The following is a 15,813-nucleotide window of genomic DNA, read 5'->3' on the forward strand; positions in this document are numbered from 1 at the left end:
TACTCTGAAAACTAAAAAGAAAAAAAAAAAAAAAAGATGTGGCTTCTATAAAAATAATTTGTTTCAAACAATTAAATGAACTTGTATAGAAGCATTAATACAGACCAATAATCTAACCTTATACAAAGCAACTTAACATGTTACCAACTTTCTCTTAGAGAAATCACCTTCATATACCAGGAAATGAATGTCTATCAATTTACTCTTAAGTCTGTTATTAAATCTCAGGAAAGCTAATTAGCTCATTCTCCTCTTTGGGAAAGCAAGAAAACAAACAAACAAAAAAACCCAATTAGTCCTATGCATCACTGTTGAGATTTAAAATAAATAGCCTGAATACTGCTGGAGAAATTTTGCTCTCAGTTGCTCTTATATCAGTTAAAATAAAGATTATCAAACATCAAAAATGCTCACCACTCTCTACATAACTTTTATAAACTCCAAGCATCACAAGTAAAAAACTCCTTTACCAGTATAAATTTATTTGAATTTCTATTTACACGCACATGCATGCGCACACACACATAACCATGAGCTACATATGAATTTTCTACACATTACGTTTCTAGTTTCAAAATTAACTGCATGTGTGAAAATTCTGAACTTCAGATTTGTGTCCTTTAATAATTGTGTGCAGGAATAAACTATCATCTTACTGGGAAAACAAGGCAGTGATAGCTCTACAATGTTAACTAATCATACTCAATAAGAAAGCTGTAAACTGATTTCCATCATGCTTACTTAATTACAACTTCAAAAACACAGTACATTTAAGTCTATATCTTTGAGGCTGGTAAGTAACATTTTTCTTCATTCAAAGTACTCTGGGCACTAGAGATAGTGCAGTCTGAATTCTAGCATTTCTAGATGCTGAAAGCTATTTCCATATTAATAGCAGCGACACCTCAGGGTAGAGTTCTGATATATTTGCATACAGTTACTAATTTTATATGTATCTGTTATTTTCTGAAGGGACCTCTTAAAGATTAAAAGCATTTAAATGTCTGTGATGCACATCTGTTATGTGATGAAGTTCAAAACAGGAGTAACAGTGATAATTTCTGAAAGAAAAGAGGAAAAGCAACTGCTAAAGAAGTAATTTTAAGGCATTTCAGAACCATTTCAATGTTACATGCAAAACAATGTAGCAGATCTTTGGCTCCAAAGCTTGACAAGATCCATCACCATTCAAAGCGTTCCTCATTAAGTAAATCATTACAAAAGCATAGGTTTAGCTGGAAAAATAATTAATATGTAACTAGATTAAAAAAATAAATAAAAATTTTAATAATTAAATTGGTGAAAACACTGGGGTTTGATACATTACATCCATGAAAGTCTGACAGCTTTTTCAGTTGAGTATGAGTGTTGTCAGCACCTATGATTTTGTATTTTGCAGCTTGACAAAATACTAAATATAGATTCTGAATAAGGGACTAATATATGACTGGGAGTTGCTCTTCAGTTTCCTTACATCTTCAAAAAATAGTATGTTTAAATATTTCCTCCAATACAGCTTTTGACAACAGTGTTGCATTAAAATCAAGAAAACAAACATTCACTGCACTCAGATATTAACTGTGAGCAGTAACAGAAAAATTCTATTCCTAAAAATAAGCAAAATAATTAATAAGCTTGTTACCATCCCCCCAAAAAAAGAAAGGAAAAAAAAAATAAAAGGAGTTCAAGGAATCATGCATAACAGCTACATACAATGAATAGAAATTCAGTGTTAATAAAATTAATTTCAAACAAGCAAGCTAAGTGATTGACTTACAGGATCAGCTGGTGCAATGTTAGAATCAAATTGGGTCAGAGTTTGTGAGCTTGAAGAGCGTTCGCTAAATGTCTCCCACTGCTGAACAGACAGAGGAGAGAAATCAGCATGATGAGAAAGATGGGAGTAAAAGACCACCGAGGAGACTTAGCATAGTAGTTTGGAGGTTGCACTGGAAAGCACTGTATTTGCACTGGGCAGTACTTAGAAGCTACAGTAACACATATTGAATCTTTCTATTTCAGTTTGAGACTGCACTGCAACCAAGTTTGTTACCTGTCAGTATTCATCTTTTACATTCATGTTTCATAGTGAAGACACAGTTAACTCAAATACTTTCAGAGTTCTTGTGAAAATTACACAAGTATTAAAAAAAACTGTTAAGCCAATCAAATATTGTTGAGATTCAGTGCCACACATCTGTGACTGTAAAATACACAGAAAGATTCCTCAGCTTTGTAGTTGCCCAGTTTCAAATATATTTAGGAGGCACTGATTTTCTTACAAAATCTCAGACAAATTAACATTGAGCAGAGTGCTCTAATTATACCAGTCCAGCTTGCTAGTGCAACCCCTGAGAAATGATTCTATTCCGTAAGAGTATTTTTACAAGTCTAAATCACTGACATGGCAAAGAATTAAATTCAAACATATCACTGATTGTTAAAAGCAAATTAAGTACAGTTTTACAAGATATAGGCGAGCTGTATCAATACACAGTTGTCAAGAGTCTTCATGCTTGATAAGTCAAATTACTGTCACAACTGGATTGATGAAGTAGCAAAATATATAGCAGTAATCTGATCCAGAAACTAGATGACACTACAGGATCATTAAACTTGTATCCTGGCATAATAACAAATACTAGCCAAGTTTCAAACAAGATTTTAAGAAGATTTTTAGCACTCAGAGAGACTAAAATGTTAGTAAAGTCATAAAAACAAATCAATATTCTTGTCCCACATCCGTATGTAAATCGATGTGTATGTTTTCGGATGATACAGGGCACAGTATATTTTGTTAGTCAACCTAATATCATGCACTCTCCTACATGAAACCATACTCAATGAACGTCTGAGCCATATTCAGGTGCACACAGTCTGGTTCCTGCAGTGTTTGGAAGGTAACTTTCTGACAGGTGGTGGAGGAGCCAATGAGGAAAGCTATGCTGCTAGACCTCGTTCTTACAAATAAGAAAGGACTGGTTGGGACCGTGAAGGCCAGGGACAGCCTTGGACGCAACAAACATGAGACAGTGGAGTTCAAGAACTTACATGAATGAAACAAAGCAGTAAGTAGGATTGCAAGGCTGGACTTTTGAAGAACCAGCTTTGACCTCTTCAGGGACCTACTTGGAGGCATCCAGTGGGTTAGAGCATTGCAAGGTAAGAGGGCATTGCAGGTCAAGGAAAGTGATCCTCCCCCTCTCCTCTGCCCTGGCAAGGTCATGTCTGAAGTGCTGTGTCCAGCTCTTGGCTCCTCAGTTTGAGAATGAATGGGAACTTCTAGTGGAGGACCACAAATATTAGGGGTCTGGAGCACCTTCCATATGAGGAAAGGCTGAGAGACCTGGGACTATTCTGCCTGGAGAAGACTGAGAGGGGATCTTATCCTGTTTAATTAACATCTAGTGGGCGGGAGTCAAGTGGATGGGGCCAGGCTCTTCTCAGCGCTGCACAGTGACAGAATGGCTACAGGCACAAACTGAATGGCTATGGGCACAAATTGGAACACATGAAGTTCCATGCAACATGAGGAAAAACATCTTCACTGTGTGACAGATCATTGGAACAGACTGCCCACAGAGATTGTGAAGTCTCCTTTTCTGGAAATACTAAAAACCCACCCAGACGTTCTCCTGTGTAAGCAACTGTAGGGAACCTGCTTTAGCAGGGGGTTGGGGTTGGACTAGATGACTTCCAAAGGTCCCTCCCAACCCTCACAATTCTGTGATTCTGCAAATGGCCCACATGTGAAACTAGCCTAAAGTAGTGCTTGAGAAATAGGTCTTCATGGAAATTCCTAAATAATTGTTTTCAGTCAGCCAAAATTAATTAAATGTAATCAGAACAAGACTCACTAAAGTATTAAGACCCTTCACGTGTGGTGCTGTTCCTTGGAGAGGAGTCCTATTTTTTAACAAAGGCAAAGGCTATGACATGTCATTCAGCTGGTATTTTTCCACAAAACTACTCCTTTCTAGCAACAATGTAAGCTTTCCCCTTCCTAAATGCTGCATCTCTCTCCTTATAGGAATAAACTGATTTTTGCTGTACTCCACCCAGTCATGAAGTGCAAGAAGCACTACAAGATTTTTCTTAAGTCAAAAAATCTAGCAGCCAAATTCTGCCAGTCTTATCCACATTTTGGCCTCTTGCTTTTACACAGTTGCTCATTTTATTATTTATTATTTGTCCTTAGGTTCTGTAGCTAGACACAGATGAACATCAACACCTTCTACTAAATCAAGGAACGTGGTGTTAGTGCTTCATTCATCATCCATCTTGAGATACTACCAGAAACTAGTTAGTGCTAACTCCCTGCTACATTGTAAACTACAGTGCCTACTGAGTGGCATCTGAAATGGTAAGATCAAAGAGCAATGACGGTAATACTAATTAGCTAGGATAAATGTCCCATTAGTTGAAAATAAAATACCCGTCTTTGAGACTCACAAAGGTCTTTCAAAAATACCTTAAAAATGTTAATTACTGAAAAGCAGAACTCAGAACAAACTGAACTATTACTGAAAGAACATCTACATATTTGAAACAGTTGTGAACTCCAAAGATACTATATCTGTGTCAAAGCTAATATGACACCTGCTTTCAATGAAAATTTAATAGGCTTTCCAGTTTTTTTAAACTCTTAGAAGTGTGTGCAGCACTGGCACTGAAACTGAAAGGAAAAGGTTTCTGAAGGAAGAAACGAGATCAGGAGATTGTAGAGATGAGACTGTTAAGCACACATCTATCTAATCCAGATAGATTTTTATAACGTTCTTTATTTTGAAGTTTTGACACCTTGGTCATACTTTGTGAGCTTACACTACCTGAGCTTGAGAACTGGAGTGTAAAAATCAATTGTGAGCCAGAAAAAGCAGAGTAACACATGTTTTTAAAACTAACTGGGATGCAAATTGCTTGGAGAGGTTGTTCATCCAAAGCCACATAGCTTTGCAAGCAACTCATTTGCTGATGACAGCTGTAAGAGGCTGAAAGAGGCTACAGACTGCTGCCTGCTATAATACCAGAAATTTTTTCATGGCAATAAAACCTTGAGGACTTCCACCTGATTCTTGCTGGAATGATAATGTTGCAAAGCAAGCATGCATAGCAATACAGCTAAGAAATTAGAATAATTGGAACAAAAAGCTCTTAACGTTTAACTCCTAGTGTAGTTAATGTTTGGTAGTATATTTATCCTGAGAATTTTTCCAAACCTCTTATAACTGAACTGATTTTCAGAAGAAAATATCACATTATCTAGTAGAACAGACAAAGTCAGTTTTGTAAAGAAGATTTTGGTTGACAACCAATGATCAGCAACTTTGTGCTGCTACTGCAATTCTCCTATTCAACTGGTTTGAATTGCAGATACAGCATCTGTTCAACTATGATGCAGCTTACCAAATCAGGGATCTTCATTGTAAGCATGATGGAATACATCATGCAAGTTTAAATATATTTGCAGATATTTTGTCCTTGGCTAGCAATGACTGACTACCTGTTCACTTGACTGGAAAAACATACCTTCTACTAGCAGACTAAGAGTCATTCTGTCAAACAGAACTAAGAATCACTATGCCTTGTATTTTTTTATCTGGTAAAGGCACCACTGTAAGGCTTGTGTTTGTCCTTAAAAGGAAGGGTAGACTCTTACCAAGTTCTTCCTCCTGAGAGATGAAGGAAATTTCCTCAGCTTTTAAACTTTAATCATGAAAAAAAAAAGTTTTTTCTGTTTAACATCAGCTCTGCTTTGATTTGTCTACATTTCTTACTACTCTTCTTTTATCCATTTTAAGTCTAACCATGAAATGAAGTCACAGAAAGTTCTATCACAGCCAAGTACTATCATGTCTCCTACTGAAAAGACTATCTTAAATGTTAAAATTTTACATGCTTCTTGAGAGCTGCAGAGTATTAAATCAAAGTGGTCTCCTTATTTTTTCCTTTCTTGTTTTTTTTCATATAATGAAAAACAAACACTAGGAGTTAAACCCTTACAGGCTTTGTAAACAATGCACATCTGTGAATAAATCTTCTTTGGTCACTTTCATTTCAAATTTTGACAAAACACAACCCTAAAATATAAGTAAACTTATATAGTAAATACAGATAGCAAATAATGTTTAAGAGAAGTAAGAAAAAGCAAAAATTGTAATGCTGAAAATTACTGACTTGAGATCCAGCTTTGCTTCTGAAGGAAACCCAGTGCTATGACTCCTTTATATTACTAGTGATATATTTCAGGGCAAAACTAGCTACATGTCCAGATAAAGTCAGAAGCTTATTCTGAAGTTTTGCATAACTTTTGATTGTAAGATCCTTCAGAGTTACAAAAAAGAAAGCACCCAGAGAAAGAAAAAAAATCAACTGAAGTTCTCCAATAATTACGAGAGGAGATCATTTAGAGATGAATATGAAGCTTAATTGCTATTAATGACATTTTAAAACTTATCTCACCAACCAATGAGGCAGGAAAATTGGAAAGGTAACACTTTTACAATTTAAAATGTATAGAACCTTGCTGTGTTTTAGTGTCCATTGTCCTCCTTGAGTTTTTGTGAACACATTCACAACCGATGATAAACAATCCACTTGTGAATTATGTATGTTCATACAACTTAGCTATTGACAGTGGCAATTAAGTAACTTGCATTGAAGTGCTAACCTCACTGCTCTGATTTAATTCTGGCCAGGTCTGGTTTAGGGATGGCATTGATGGAGACTTGCTTGGAGGTGCTTCTGCTGGAGAGCTGGAGTAACCAACCTCACCGGTTTGTTCCCCAACTTCTGAAATGAAAGTAATCACTATAAGTCAAAAACATGAATTGCATTCACAAGCAGCCTTTTTGAGAATAAAGTATCTTACTCTAAAGTACCACATAGTTCCACTTTTTCAAAGAGGAGACAAAACAAAATGATTTAAGTTAAAGACGCTACCCTTATATTGAGAATCTTAGTGTCTTCTTTCACAGCATTTTGCAAACTGAACCAGCTTAGCAGCTGTTACCTTGCAAGTGTACGCTGTTATTCTAATTCCAGTTCTCCCTGGGCTTTCAGCAAATAGAATTCCTTCCAGAAAGCCTCCCCTCTTCAGAGTTGCACAGATTTTCACAGTGCAACACACATTTATTCTAACCACAAGAGAACTGGGTAACCTAATGGTAAATATCAGATTAAAAATTCTGCATGACAATGAAATGCTGCTTACAGGGTCAACTGATTTGCTACATCTCACAATACAAACTGCAATGTCTTGGTAACCTCAAAAACTGAAGTTCAGATTACAAATAGAAACTGTAACAGGAATAGGTGAAAAAAATAGCTGATAAGTACCTAGATATACTAACAGAATATCTGTAGACCAAATAATTACAACCCTGAATGATGTAATATACTATACGAAAGAAATCAGTGAAAATCAACTGCATCTTCAAAAACCAACAACAGCCTATTGTCTTCCAAGTGCTGCTGGGGAAAACAGCAGGCACAGCCTACAAAGAATATATGTAAGAGAAAAAAGTTCTCCCATTTTGAGGCCGTTGGAAGCTGAAGTGTTACTGATACTTAAAACAAAAGCAAAACCAACAACAACAACACAGAAATTAGTAACCTGCTGAATCTTCAAAGGTCTCATAAACTTTCTGTAAATAGCAAGGCATAAGGTTGAGACTCAACGTTTCCAAGATTACACCCAGTCCTACCCAACATCTTGTACTACTGTCCTTCAAGAAAAATTGCTTTACAATTTATTCAAGGTAGAGATTCCTTATGAACGATAATCCAGAAGCATCAAATTAATCTATATACAGTTTTTTTTCTTAAGCTCATTTTCTATAATAAATAAGGAAAACAAACCTTTTTTTATTAGGTATGATATAATTATGAAATTATTTTTAACCTTAAGAAAAATATCCTGGAGAAATTAGGTATTCTTGCAAAAAAAGGGTTGTTTTCTGTTAATGAGGAAAATATCAAATACAATTGAAGGAAAATCAGTTTTTCCTTAGGAAGAAATCTCATTGTTAGAGCAGACTGAAGAGAAAAAAAAGACACCACAAATTTACAGGAAAGCAAAAACCTGTAAATTTTGTAACGAACTGTTCATTTTTATAAACTTCAATAAAACTGAGTTAACTGGAAAACATTAACTTTAATTTTCAGAACAGAACTCACAGTAGAGTTCACTTCAGCTGCAGATATCACATTTCATCAAGACTGGTGCTATTAACACATAAAATACATGTTTAAGGACTTGGAGAGAAGTATCTGTACAACCGACTTCATTATCCTAGTTCAGTGCAGTTTCCTTCTACAGGTTGTTTTCACACAGACATTTGACTTGTTCTGAAAAGCAGACATAACCTACTTAGAAATACCATACCACAACGTCAAATCTTAAGTGGAACTGCTACAATCCAGAGATTTCTTTGAAGAATATGATCCAATTCAAAATATTAACCCCATTTAAATCTATTGTGGAATTACTACAGTGTTTTAAGAACCTAATGTTTCATTTATTTCCCCAGATCAGCACAAATATAATCACCTCATTGGAAAATTGTTCTTTTAAAATTCTGTAGGGGTGCAGACAAATGTAATATTGCATAACAGCTCTATGTCACGTGAGAAAAATGCATCTCTGGTCAGAAAAGCACATGTCAGACAAGTCCAACATACTAATGGATTTGAGACACCTGTGCTTGGTCACAGATTCATACAAGTGAGAACGGCTACCAGAATATGTGGCAAGAGTCTTCAGTGCCAGTCCAAACAGGACAGTTTTAGAGCACTGTTACTTCTCTTTCCCTTGGCCACTGGTTCAAAATCAAAACAGAAAGGAGACAGCATTTTGAGCACAGAATTGAAGCGATTAATGAAAGAGTTTCTAACAAAAAAAAAGGACAGAAGTAAATAAGAGTATTGTTTATGCTCTGAAAAAGTTTAAACTTCTGTCAAAATAAAGAAAACAAATCAAGTAATTGACCTTCTAAAAGCAGTCTTATAGTATGATATGCACAATGATACCTCCATTGCAGATGCTCATGTTGAGCAGACAGCCTGACATACACAGTAACCCGCACTTAGGCCTATTAGTAACTTATAACTACAGATTAAAATAGTAAAATTGGAATTTGGACTGTTGTAATTACAAGCAAAGTTACAGCCAAATCAGTAACTTCCCCTTATATATTTAATTCAATGTACATGTTCTGGTGACAAATCCATGTCAGGTACTAAAGAAGATAAACTGTTTCCAAAACTAGAGGCCCAAATAAAGAAAAGAAATAAATTAATTGCATAAAACACAAAAAGTTTGCAAGTTATTTCTCACCAATGCCTTTAACAACATCAGCAGAATCAAGTATCGGTTATATTTCTGTATTTTTACTTTTTAAGCATAACATACACAGCATAATAATCTTTCAGTCTTCATCAGAACAAAGCAAAATTCCTTTAAGATAAGAGGGAAAAACATTCAGTACTTTTAGAAGTAGTTTTTCTTCACACTTAAAGACTACTCTGTACTTCCTGAAATTTTATCACATCTGCCCATGAAATAAAAACATATGCATGACACTTTTTAGTTTAATGTCCCCTTTATAAAACTTTCAAAGAACTTCAGTTATATGACAAAATCCTCAACACTGTCTATGCCAATCAAAGCAGTAGAAAACCAGGTATGGATGTAGACATTTTCATGACTATGGTTGTTTTGTTACTCCATTTCCTGACAAGAAGTTGCTTGGTAATCACCTTGACATAACATGAGAGTGGCTAGCTTTTAGATAACTGTGGATACTTCTTAAATGTCTTTGCCATAGTAATGTGCCTACTCATACTGAAAACACTACAGTTGATGCTGGCTGCTGCTGAAAGGCTGAGGAGCTGAGTGAAAAAACATTGGTTTAATTATTAAAGCAGTGCTAAAGTATCTAGTTTAAGAGCTCCTCACTAATAGCCAAGTGAAAGTCTCTGACATCCTACACACAGTAGGAAGGGACTCCTCCCTGTTAAAATATTTAGTAAGAAGATAAAGCGCTAGAAAGCCACAATACTTGTACACCTTCCAGAGCCAAGATTGCTTAATGTTTTTTTTCCCTAGTCATTAAATTCTGCTTTTTTGAGAAATATAGCATAGAGAATACATCAATAACAAATGGCGCCCAAAAATACACGTCCTCTAAACATAAGCTGGTAAGAGACGGTAAAGTAAAAAGGCTTCAAGTTTTATTAACTAATAAGAATTGAATGACTCAACATCTTCAAGAATGATAACAATGGAATTTTCAGAAATCATTTGTATTTCAAGTTAATTTCAGTACAAGTTAATTTATTTTGAGTTCCACAAAAAATCAGTGTTCATTGCAAATATAGCATTTACGAGGCAAATTATAGGTATTCTGCTTCCTTTATCTGTTTTAAGATAAAAAATGAAAGATGGTCAAAACCATCCCACTTTTAAATGGCACTTTTACATGTGCTCTCGTCCTACCTCTGACATTATGTCTTAGAACATTTTAAAGTACTTTCAGGAAACTTATCTTACCTGTTGAGTCTTCCAAATCAATCAGTTTGGGCATTAAGCTTTCGGGTAGCTTTTCTGGCAAATCATATCCATTCTTCCTAGCAACTACTAGATGAAACGCAGCACAGAACTCATCCAACGTCAGTGCACCATCTTTATCAAAATCCGAAAGTTCCCTAAAAAGGAAAACTTAATATGAATGAAACCAAACTTACTGCCAAATGTGTTTCTGTTGTGATACTTGGACGAAGAAAGAATGAAGCCTATAGTTCACTTTTGCCTACTGAGCACTCCATATTAACCCTACATGCCTTATTCTCCAAAGAGTAGCTCCAAAGCTTTTACTATCAGTATTTCTTAGAAGTTCAGATCTAAACCCAGCACGATTTATTTTCAATAAAATGGGAAAAAATCTGAATTAGAAATCACTGCCCTGATGAAAGACCATATCTTTTAAGCTTAGTCAATTAAAGTTAGCATGCAAGGATGCACTATAAATTCCAGAACAGAATGAAAGAAAAGATCAGTACCTGAAAGGGGCCTACAGGAAAGCTGAAGGGGGGCTTTTATTAAGGGCATGTAGCAACAGGACAAGGGGAAATGACTTTATACTGGAAGAGGGTAGATTTAGACTAGATATTAGGAAGAAATTCTTTACTGGGGGGGGGGGGGGGGGGGAAGGGGACAACGACACTGGAACAAGTTACCCAGCGAGGCTGTGGATGCCCCCACTCTGAAGGCGGGGCTCTGAGCAACCTGGTCTAGAGGGAGGTGTCTGCCTATAGCAAAGGGCTGGAACAAGATGATCTTAAAGGACCCTTCCAATCCAATTCACTCTACAATTCTATGATCTATACCATACCAAAGCTCAATTTACCATGAATTTACACTCAATGCATTTCAAAATATTTGCATATGTATGTTTTATTTAAACTACCTTGCTGATACTCAAATAAACATAGGAATAAGGAGTTAATAATTTATATTTAAATGTATCTTTAAAAATATAAAATTTCAAACCAAGTACTTCTTACTATGAAGTGTTTATATCTCTTTAAAAAGCTCAAAATGCTGCTTAAAGCACCAGCCTAGACCCATCGAAAACCACTAAAATATTGGCATAAATGTGAATAGAAAGGAACACATTACAGTAGTGAAACTTTACTTAAGACCTTTCTAGTAAGGAGATGGTTAGGTAACACCAGATAGCTGTAATCTTTCAAAACAGCTATCCCAAAACACACCACACTTACCAAATGTGGGAAAGTTCAAGAATAGGTAGTTTCGACTTAGTGAAAAATTCTTTAGCTGCAGATCCTGAAAAATTACAACAACAGTTTTTAATGCTCAAACCAATTAAAATAACCAGAAGACTTACAGATTTATGGTAAATGATGTAAGCTATTTAGCAAAGGTTTAGGGAAAAATGGCACTAATTTCTAGAGATGAAGTAAAAAGCAGCTTCAAGTCCTTTCTTGAATTACACTGCAATTTACCAGAATGTTATCACTAATATGCAGTACTTTCTTTGAAATGTTATGCAAACCTAAGTACCCGGCAAAGTCTTTGTACCAGAACTGCTGCACCCACAATTATATGTTTTTTTAAAGAGAAACTTACCTGGTATAAATCCATTTAGATCAGGTTGAATGGTTTTAAACTGATTAACATAATACTGCCTTTGTTCATCAGTTATTTTCCAGGGGTCATCATAACTACTTGATTGCCTACGAATTTCATTTGTTGTTGTAGCTGATGCTACAGTTCGTACTGTTGTCTGGTCCTGAAATGAAATATTTTTTCCTCAGTATTATCTACCTAAAGTGCTCTCACGAATTCTCAACTTCTTGCCTTCAAAAAGTAAAGCATAGTTAAATCTCACAGTAGTTTAAAAACTACAAGAAAATATCAGCAGAGTGCATCTACAGGACAATGACAGGGTATTTTTGCACATGGATACAAATGGGTAGGAATGATTGCAGGTATGTAAGCAAAGAAAACCAACACGGCACATACAAAAAGAAGCTAAGCACAAATATTTCATAATTGTCGGCATTTTTAAAAATTAGTAACTTGCAACTACATCACTTGTATGAAGTATCTGTTGGGTAAATAGCATCGAACAGACTACAGCACAGCTACACAGTAAACATCTGCAGTGAAAAATATACATATATTAAAAAAAAAAAAAGATTGCAACCATCTGAATGACGCAAATTAAATACCAATAAAGTGTCACACCTGGACAGAAGCAGGATGCATGGCTAAAAGAGCACTGGTTGGTGGGGTATCAGCAAAACTGACCCAGTTTTCTTGGTGAGGTGGTGGTGAATGACCAGACCATATGGGATCACTAGAAGTAGATGAGCCTGAAAGTAGAAGAAACATTTCTTTTTTCAAAAAACAAAAACCTGGAAAACTGACTAAGAACTACAGATACAGAAAGCAGCCCAAAAGATTCCATCTGTGAAACACAGGTTCCCATCAGGAAGACACACACGCTTATAAAAAGGTAAAGAAAACTGAAACCGTATTGCATCAAGCTGACACTGTTGACCTCCTGACAACTCCTTTAGAGTTCTATATTTGGCCAAATTAAATCTGTACTAAAAAGACGGAAGCGAGGAATGAGCTTTTTGCAAATGAGCAAAATTTGAATGCATTTGATGCATCTTAAATAATACTCAGTGCTTTCTCCTCATTGAAATAAGTTTCTGTACCAACAGTTATTCAAAAGTGGCATAAGATTTCAGAATGCAACTTTTTGCATGTGTATGTGCATGTTTTTCAGTTGCCTAAATACAGTCCAATAATAATAAAAGGCACCCAAATAGACTGCTGACACCTGATGTGTATTTTTCTCTTATAAAAGAGATTTCTAGTAGGAGAAAGATAGAGAAGGTTTTAGAAGTGATAAATTGATTATACAAAACTGAAAGATTATATTATTCATGAATATCATCAAAATAATAAAGTAATCCCATCCTCTTAGAATTACCTTTATTAGAATATAAAGCCACTGTTAACTACTCCTTTTGTTCCCTAACAAAACTTGATTTGTAACCAAAACTCCTGAGAACAGAAGTAATAAGACTGACATTTCTTTTTGCCTTGGAATTTTTCTGCAGCCAGTCTAACAATAAACTTCACAAAGAAGCATGCAAAAAAGCTTTGGAGTTTCTTTCCACTTCTCTCTCACTTCTCACAGAGCAAGCAGACGGTGAGAATCAATCAGGTCTCTCCCATTTCTCCTGTGAAAATGCTACACTCCAAGTTTACTTGTGATAAAACAGCTTTGCTCCTCTGCCCCTCAGCCACTGAAATTATTACCACCAAATCGTTTGGTTTTTTTTTGTTGATGTTGTTGTTGTTTTTGTTTTTTACTCCTGTCTTGATTAATTCAAACAGCTTTAGTACAGTTCAGTCTGTACCCCCATTTGCACAGTACTTTCTCCATGGTAATACTAGCATAGCAACTGAGATACCAGTAGTACCAAATTGTCATAACTCTGAAGTACTTCACACATACTACAAGAGCTATTTCCTTTCTCCTTCCTCTTCAGTCATTCCAAGGACACTTGTTTTACTGTTCTTGTTATGTAGATTTTTAGGACATAGGATGGGAAGGCTGAAGAACACACGCACAAAAAAGACTACTAGTAACCGTGGACACCTAAATGTACACACAGTCATGAAATAACAACAGCCAATAACTCAATTCTCAATCATCAAAACTACGTCTATTTCACATTTGAGTTAGACATAATCATGCCCCAATTTCTTCTCAAACTAGAAAAACCAGATTGGGAACATTGAGGTAGAGGTGAAAGAAGACAGTCACAGAAAAGACTCAGAACAGTCAGCACTTACGAGTTGTAAGCCAATCACTTAAAAAACCTGTGTGCTTTTATCAGAGAACACCATCAAAAGCACTTTGAATAGAGAGCATGCCTAAAACTGACTATCAGATATCAGATTAGGACTAGCTGAAGAAGTCCAATGCACCATGTTTACTATAAAGACATAACTTGAATTCTTGTGGCTGCTCTTTATTCTTCAGCTGTAGCTTGAATACCACCACACTTTTAAATTCTGGAAGATTATCTGATTTCCTGTGGGATAAAAGTTACCCATCCACTTTAAACTACAAACATAAGCGGTCTATCTAAACAACAAGCTGCTTGTGCTTTTAAATAAACTATGAGTTTACCTTATAAAAACTCATTTTTCAAGCAATCATGTGAACTACCAAGAGCTCTCCTTACCACTCATTTGTGATGGAATAAAACCAATACAAGTACAATAATAAAATGGCTTAGAGCTCTTCCCTCACTTTATAACCATGTCTATGTAACAGGGGCTTAAACAAGGCCAAGTATCAGTAATTACTGAAGCATTAAGTAAGAGACTGAGGACCATTCAGCGCCTTGCAAGTAGTGTAAGAATCATAAGACTCTAAAGAGAGAAATGAACTGTTAATGCAATAGACGTTCTCCATTTCTGCCCATGAAGTTTCTAGGCTGCTGATTGCATGAGTTGTACCAGAACTGCCCCCAACAAGGAACACAAATCAGCATAGCTTGAAGATGCAAATTCTCATACAAGTTCAAGATATTGAAATAAAACTTAAAGGTAACACTAAAGAAATCTGCTAGAGGCTCCGTGACTGAACAGAAGACCTGATCTTTTTGGCTAGTTTAAAATCATACTACAAACATAAACTACAAACATAAATGCTCCACTCTGCTTCCAGTCCAAACAAACTACAAAATGACGAAACTTAGAATAATTTCAAGCCCCTATTCTGATATGCCACTCAACAATCACTTGAAGTTAAGCCAGGAGAAAGGATTCTTTCTCCCAAGTCTCTCATGGTCAGCTCCCTTCTAGATACTGAAACTGGAATGTTTTTCCTCTTCTGTAACTCCAGAAACAGGAGGTTAACTCTGTTCTGTTATGTATTGGATGTGCTTGGAATTGAGTTCATTTTCTTCATAGCAACTCATATGGTGATGTGCTCTAAATTTGCATCTAGAACAACATTGATTAACGCACCAATATTTTAGCTACAGGTGAACAGTATCTGCATGGCCTCAAGCCTTCTGTTTCTTACATTGCTCCCCTCATTGAACAGACTGGGGTGTGTGTCAAAGACTGGGAGGGGACACAAGACAGACAACTCAGACTAATCAGAGATATTCTATACCACGTAGCATCATGCTTAGCAATAAAACATTAAAAAGGACTGGGAGTTTAGGATCAGTCATCTTTTGCTTGGGAAT

At 35.9% G+C, this 15,813-nt stretch overlaps 1 protein-coding gene across 9 annotated transcripts in view; it reads right to left on the reverse strand.

Moving 5' to 3' along the window:
- REPS1 (RALBP1 associated Eps domain containing 1) overlaps window positions 1-15,813 on the reverse strand; it is a 65,044-nt gene that overhangs the window by 15,093 nt on the left and 34,138 nt on the right. For 3 of the 9 annotated variants that reach the window (XR_011903093.1, XM_072332138.1, XM_072332137.1), the window contains exons 5-10: window positions 12,773-12,900; window positions 12,152-12,314; window positions 11,785-11,848; window positions 10,553-10,707; window positions 6,671-6,792; window positions 1,778-1,858 (exon numbers count right to left, since the gene is read on the reverse strand). Coding sequence is in view for 7 of the 9 variants with exons in the window: in XM_072332138.1 (XP_072188239.1) it covers window positions 1,778-1,858; window positions 6,671-6,792; window positions 10,553-10,707; window positions 11,785-11,848; window positions 12,152-12,314; window positions 12,773-12,900 (713 nt within the window). In the remaining 2 variants the exon portion in view is untranslated. The remainder of the gene's footprint in view (window positions 1-1,777; window positions 1,859-6,670; window positions 6,793-10,552; window positions 10,708-11,784; window positions 11,849-12,151; window positions 12,315-12,772; window positions 12,901-15,813) is intronic. The other 6 variants (XR_011903094.1, XM_072332141.1, XM_072332139.1 and 3 more) reach the window with 5 other exon arrangements.

This window comes from Excalfactoria chinensis, chromosome 3 (genome assembly GCF_039878825.1).
Source record: "Excalfactoria chinensis isolate bCotChi1 chromosome 3, bCotChi1.hap2, whole genome shotgun sequence".
NCBI lineage: Eukaryota > Metazoa > Chordata > Aves > Galliformes > Phasianidae > Excalfactoria > Excalfactoria chinensis.